The sequence below is a fragment of the Nematolebias whitei genome, chromosome 12, assembly GCF_014905685.2.
Source record: "Nematolebias whitei isolate Nwh7 chromosome 12, NemWhi1, whole genome shotgun sequence".
NCBI classification, from domain to species: Eukaryota; Metazoa; Chordata; class Actinopteri; order Cyprinodontiformes; family Rivulidae; genus Nematolebias; species Nematolebias whitei.
In genome coordinates this window covers 48504553-48511358 of record NC_056509.1, presented here as the reverse complement: position 1 = coordinate 48511358, position 6806 = coordinate 48504553, and the positions used below count along the sequence as shown (strand labels likewise).

The window sequence follows — 6806 nt, the reverse complement described above, 5'->3', positions numbered from 1 at the left end:
ACACTTTTTGCCCCACTCCCCTCAGGAAGGAGGTTAAGGAGCATTAAGTGTAGAACCACTAGACTGAGGAACAGCTTCTACCCTGAGGCTGTTAGACTCATGAATATCTAACTAGAATAATCACTGTGAAAAACCACATCATGTTGCTGCTGATCTGTTTCATGTTGCTGCTGATCAGTTTCATGTTGCTGCTGATCAGTTTCATGTTGCTGCTGATCTGTTTCAATGTTGATGTGTTCATGAGTGCACATCTGCTCACAGACTCATGTTCATGTTTGTGCTGATGTTCAATGTTTTATGTTATGAGTGCTTAGTGTATATTTAGTTGATGTTTTTCTTAGTTCATATCTTAGATGTTAGTACTGTTTTTCTTATACATTTTATTGTTGGATGTAACTGGGACCTTGTGTACATAATTTTGCTCCACCACATGTACCACATGAGGTGCGAATGACAATAAAGAAACTCTGACTCTGACTCTGATTATCTTCCACTTGTTCCCAAGTCAGGTCACGGGGGCAACACCTTGAGCAGAGAAGCCCAGACATCTCTTTCTACAGCCACCTCTTCCAGCTCTTCTGGGATGATTCCAAGGCGTTCCCAGGACAACTGAGAGACATAGTCTCTCCAGCATGCCCTGGGTCTTCCCGGGGTCTCCTCCCAGTCGGACATGCCCGAAGCATCTCCCTAGGGAGGTGCCCAGTGGGCATCCTTAGCAGATGCCCAAACCACCTCAACTGGCTCCTCTTGATGTGGAGGAGTAGCGGTTTCTACTCTGAGTCGATCTCAGATAACTGAAGTTCTCACTCTATCTCTAAGGGAGAGTCCAGCTACCCTGTGGAGGAAACTCATTTCAACCTCCTGTATCCACAATCTCATTCTTTCAGTCACTACCCAGAGTTCATGACCAGAGGTGAGGGTAGGAACGTAGACTGACCAGTAAACCGAGAACTCTGCCTTACAGCACAGCTCCCTCTTCCCCACAACAGACCTGTACAGAGTCTGCAATACTGCAGATTCTGCACCAATCCATCTGTCAATCTCACGCTCCATTCTTCCCTCACTCATGAACAAAACCCCAAGATACTTGAACTCTTCCACTTGAGGCAGAACCTCACCCTTGACCTGAAGAGAGCAATCCACCCTTTTCCAGTTGAGGACCATGGCCTTAGATTTGGAAGTGAGGATTCTCATCCCAGCCGCTACACACTTGGCTGTGAACCTCTTCAGTGAGACCTGAAGATCATGGCACGATGACGCCAACATGACCACATAATCTGAAAAGAGCAGAGATGGAATCCTGAGGCCACTGAACCGGAATACCTCCTCCCCCTGGCTGCACTGAGAAATTCTGTCCATAAAAGTTATGAACAGAATTGGTGACAGTGGGCAGCCCTGGCAGAGTCCAACTCCCACCTTGAAGGGGTTCGACTTTCTACTGGCAATGCGACCAAACTCTTACAACGCTTGTATAGGGACTGAACAGCCCATGACAACAGGCCCCCAATCCCATACTCACGGAGCACCCCCCACAGTGTACCCCAAAGAACACGGACAAATGCCTTCTCCAAGTCCACAAAACACATGTAGATTGGATGGGCAAACTCCCATGACCTCTCGAGGACCCTAGTGAGGGTAAAGAGCTGGTCCAGTGTTCCATGGCCAGGATGGAACCCACATTGTTCCTCCTGGATCTGAGGTTCGACCAGTGATTGGACTCACTTTTCCAGTACCCCTGAATAGACCTTACCAGGGAGGGTAAGAAGAGTGATGCCCCTATAATTGGAGCACACTCTCCGATCCCCCTTTTTGAAAAGGGGAACCACCACCCCAGTCTGTCAGTCCAGTGGCACTGCCCCCGATGTCCACGCGATGTTGCAAAGGTGTGTCAACCAAGACAGACCCACAACATCCAGAGCTTTAAGGAAATCAAGGTGTCACAGTTTACACTCTGTTTTTTCTTTTTCTCATCACTCTGTTCACTGTTTGACTTTTTCTTCTCTGCTCTCCTGGGTTTTTCCTCTGCTGCTTCTGCCAGCCTCTTTACATGCCACACCTCCCTCTCTGATTGCTGCTGATGGTTTCCACTGGTTTCTGGGTGTATATATACTTCCTGCTTTTTCCACTACATTGCCAGATCAACTGCTTGCTTCCAGCCACAGTTATCCAGCGTACTCTCTTTGTTCACAGCTCTTTAATCTTAATCCACGCCTGTTTCCCTCGACCACACTTTTTGCCTGTCCCTTTTGTGCCTCAGCCTTCTGACCTTGTTGACGACCTATGCCTGTTTTTGGATTTCGCCTTTGCCTCTCCCTATCGGTACTGTCTCCTCTTCTGATCCCGTTTATGAACCCTGCTCATCCTCGACAACGCCTCTGGATTTCCCTTGGTCTCTGCAGCTTTGTGTCTCCGCTGGAGCGTCCCGTTACAACAAGAAAGATACAGTTTCTGCCCCTGGACCTGAGACACCAGAAACTGTTTATTTACATAATAAACATTTTAAAAACTTTTCTGAGTCTGTGTGTAGGATCATCTGCCATCAGATCTCTGACACAAGGTGAATCTCATCCACCCCTGGAGCCCTTCTGCCGCAGAGCTTTTTAACTACCTTAGCAACCAGCGAGAAGCACCGACAACCTTGCGGCCACAGATCAAGGCGGATACTTCAACAACTGAGTCCTAGAACATGGCCTAGTCTGACTCAGTGTTCCCTGCCTCAGCTGGGATACGGTTAAAGCTCTCCTGGAGGTGTGAGTTGAAGATCTTTCTGACAAGTTCTTCTGCTAGGCATTCCTAGCAAACCCTCACTACACGTTTGGGTCTATCGGGTCTTTCTAGCATCTTCCCCCCGCCATCTGTTCCAAATCACTACCAGGTGGTGATCAGTTGACAGCTCACTTCCTGTCTTCATCCGAATGTCCAAAACAAACAGCTGCAAATCAGATGACATGACTACAAAGTCAATCATCGATCTACGACCTAGGGTGTCCTGGTGCCAAGTACACTTATGGACACCCTTATGTTTGAACATGATGTTTGTGATGGACAAACTATGACTAGTGTTGCACACTCGAACAATGAAGACGTCGTCGAGGCGTGCATTTGGTTGCAAATAATCTTTTTACTTTCTGTTTCTCTGAAAATACAAACAACAGGCACAGATAAGTCAGACAAGCTTCACATTAATGACTGCAGGTGTTCTACTGAGCTGCATATGTTCCCAACACAGATACTTAGGACCAGGGCTGCTCCTAGGGCCTGTTTGGACTAACTACACCCCAACTCAATCCCCCCTCAGCCAAAATATTAGTTATCTAAGTGCCTTTAACTATGCAGCCTAACTTGAGCACTGAAATACATAATGCCGTTTAATTACAAAACAAAACAAAATATTTAATGGAAGAGGATCACACATTTTAAAGAGAGAGGATCACATATTTTAAAAAGTGGGGGGACAGTGCCACTTGTTCTGGAGCCCCTTGTCACTGGTCCGCCACACTAACACAGAAGTCCAACAACAGAACACCGCTCAGAGAGGCCGTTCCTCCCAATCATGCCCCTCCAGGTCATACTGTCGTTACCCATGTGGGCATTGATCCCCCAGCAGAATAAAGAAGTCTCCAGCTGTTGCACCTTCCAGCATCCCTGCCAAGGACTCCAAGAAGGCCGGATGCTCTAAACTGCCGTTCGGCACATAGGCACAAACAACAGTCAGAGCCCGTCCCCCCACCCAAAGGAACAGGGAATCTACCCTCTCATCTACCAGGGAAAACTCCAACACACATGCACCAAGTTGGGGGGCTACATGTAGACCTACACCAGCTCGGTGCCTCTCACCCTGGGCAATTCCAGAGTGGAATAAGATCCAGACCCTCTCAAGGAGATCGGTTCCAGAGCTCATGCTGTGCATCGAGGTGAGCCCAACTATATCTAGTTGGTACCTCTCAACCTCACGCAAAAGCTCAGGCTCCTTCCCCACCAGAGAGGTCATCTTCCATATCCCAATAGCCAGCTTTGGTAAGCCATGGTCAGAGCGCCATGGTCCCCACCTTCGGCCACTGCCCATAGATTCATGCACCCAACTCATATGGCCCCTCCTGCAGGTGGTGGGCCCACAGGAAGGCAAAGCCATGTTGCTCATTCAGGCTGACCCTGACTGGGCCCCATGGGTAGAGACCCGGCCACCAGGCGCTTGCCGATGAGCCTCTCTCCCAGGCCTGTCTCCAGGTTGGGGCCCTGGTAACCCACGTTTGGGCAAGGGACACTGAGTTCCTTGTTTGTTTCTGTCCATAAGAGTCTTCTGAATCAGTCTTTGTCTGGCCTGTCACCTATAACCAATCTGCCTTGGGAGACCCTACCAGGGGCAAGCAAAATGGCCCCAGACAGCAGAGCTCCTAGGATCATTCAGGTGCACACACTCCTTCACCACGATAAGGTGGTGATTCAAGGAGGAAGAGCTGATTTTTGGTTTCTTTAATTTGAGCTGTGGGCAAGGTGGCACTGTTTCAATGGTTTTTTTGGGTGGGTTACAGAGAAGAACTGTTTGGTACTGTTTCAATGGGATTTTGGATGGGTAACAGAGGAGAAGCAGCAGAGAAGTGTGGAAGACTACATCTCTTCTTCCTGGACTGATTCCTAGACTGGACCTTTAATTGTCATGTTAGATATTTATCTATAGGCTGGTCCTGTTTTTTTTTATTTTTTTTTATCTGTTCCGTTTCCGACCTGGGCCGGTTCACCCCTCCTTGTCAACCTGGTGGTCCCGGGCTCCCCAAGGAGCACCACATCGATACAGAGCATAGTGCGGACACCCCATTGGCATAGTCCACTGCAACCCAGAGCTCCTGAGCTCAAACGATCCGCCAGCCTCTATACAGCCTCTATACAGCCTCCATAATCCAGATGTCCAAATGGATTAGCTAAGTTTTTAGAGAGAAGTGCTGCTCCATTTAAGGTGGGATGAATTCCATCTCTCCACATCAGACTGGGTTTTCCCCAGAATGCACTCCAGTTGTCTACAAATCCTATGTTGTTTTCAGAGCACCACCTGGATGCCCAGCAGTTGATTGCTGACATACGGCTAAACATGTCATCGCTGGACAGGTTGTGGAGGGGGCCGGAGAAAACGATGGAGTCATACATTGTTTTAGCGAAGTTACACATCGAAGCAACACTCATTTTTGTGATCTCCGATTTGCGTAGCCGATCCCATCCTCCATTTTAAAGACTCCAGAACCAGCACAGTATATGAATAAATATAATATTTTATTCAGATCCCGTTGTGTTTGCCTTGAAGTCTTGCTATGCTCACAGTAAAAACTGATCCGGTTACGGTTAGGGTGTTGAGACCATTCGTCTTTCATCCAAAGGACTTCATCAATCCGAGAAGCCGCAACAAATTCAGTCCCATAAGAAGATGGTTTCTGGAGTCCGCCCTCTCCCCGGTTTACTCTTCTGAGACAGTTGTGCCAAAATGGTTGAAAACATCAAAGTTCATGCTCAACAATCCAAGTAAAAATGCAACAAAGTTCAGTCAGGTCCCCTGGACAGTTTCTTTGTGTTGAAATGTTTTGTCTTTTATTCAAGACGGATTATTGAGCATGAACTTTTATGTTTTGATGAAGTCTTTGGATGAAAGACGAAACATTTCAACACAAAGAAACCGTCCATAGGGACCTGGCTGAACTCTGTTGCAGTTTTTATCGAGATTACAAGCGAACTGGGACGTGACGTCTGGGACTTTAATGGAGGACTCTGAGCTTAAAGGACCGGATGTTTTTTAAATCCTCAACAGTTTCTTCTACATTGATTTAAACAACAGTGTCCTTGTTTTATGTCAGAAAAACCACAGACAGAAAATAACAAATTGGCGTTATCTCAGTTATGTTTTTATTTTTGAAGTGTAGTGTCGTCACTTCCGTTAACGGTGCGAATTTCCGGTTTGGAGCAGCTCCTCGGCTTTAAACGGCCGACCTGCTGGCCTGATCCGTGGATGCGCAGCGGTGTCACACGAACCGGATCATGGCATAAACATGGCCCATAACAGAAGCTTTTTCCTCCAAGGTAAGCCGTGACACTCGGTTCCGTCTGACCCGCACGCTGCCTCCGGGGTCCGGCTCGGGGTTCGTGCAGGTTCTGGCTCCGCTGGCTCCCAGTCGCTCATCCTCACCCCGGCGGGGAGATGGCAGCCCCGTCAGGCCGGTGGCGGTGCCTCATGCCTGGGCCTGGAGTGGAGGAGCAGACCGCGGCGGCTCGGTCCGGTTCGGTGGGGTCTGACCCGGTTCTGGTCAGAAGTGGCGCGAGCTCCGCCGTTAGGGCTAATGGAGCTGGATGTAGCCGCTGCAGAGCCAGGCCTTCCTGTGTCTGTGGGCTGTTAGCGTCCACAGCATGTTGTGAGCACAGACAGATGCGAGCAAATAAACAACAACAACAACAACAACAAACAAACAAACAAACACGGATTGTTAGAAGGGACCGCCTGAAGCTGCTCCGTGCTAATTAGCATGCTAACGAGTTAGCTTCAGATGTAAACACGCTCATTGTTCTGCTGCACTGAGCTGATGTTTACACGCTGTCAGCTCACAAACAAGTAAACAACAACAACAACATCAACAAGCAGCTTTACCACCGAGAGGAGGACCTGACGCTGCCCTGCTCAGAGGCTGCGGCAGTCCGAGACCAGGGCTGAAGGTCTTCTGGGTTCTTTTTACAGAGCAGAACCTCCGAGTCCATCTGACCCATCAGAACCTCCGAGTCCGACTGACCCATCAGAACCTCCGAGTCCATCTGACCCATCAGAACCTCCG

At 48.7% G+C, this 6806-nt stretch overlaps 1 protein-coding gene across 1 annotated transcript in view; it reads left to right on the top strand.

Annotated features, from left to right (window-relative positions):
* Positions 1-5918: 5918 nt before the first annotated feature.
* The window catches only part of senp6a (SUMO specific peptidase 6a), a gene marked incomplete in the record, with an annotated part of 27391 nt that continues 26503 nt past the window's right edge, over positions 5919-6806 (top strand). The window contains 1 exon segment of the mRNA XM_037685678.1: positions 5919-6063. Within this exon segment, the coding sequence (XP_037541606.1) occupies positions 6033-6063 (31 nt within the window).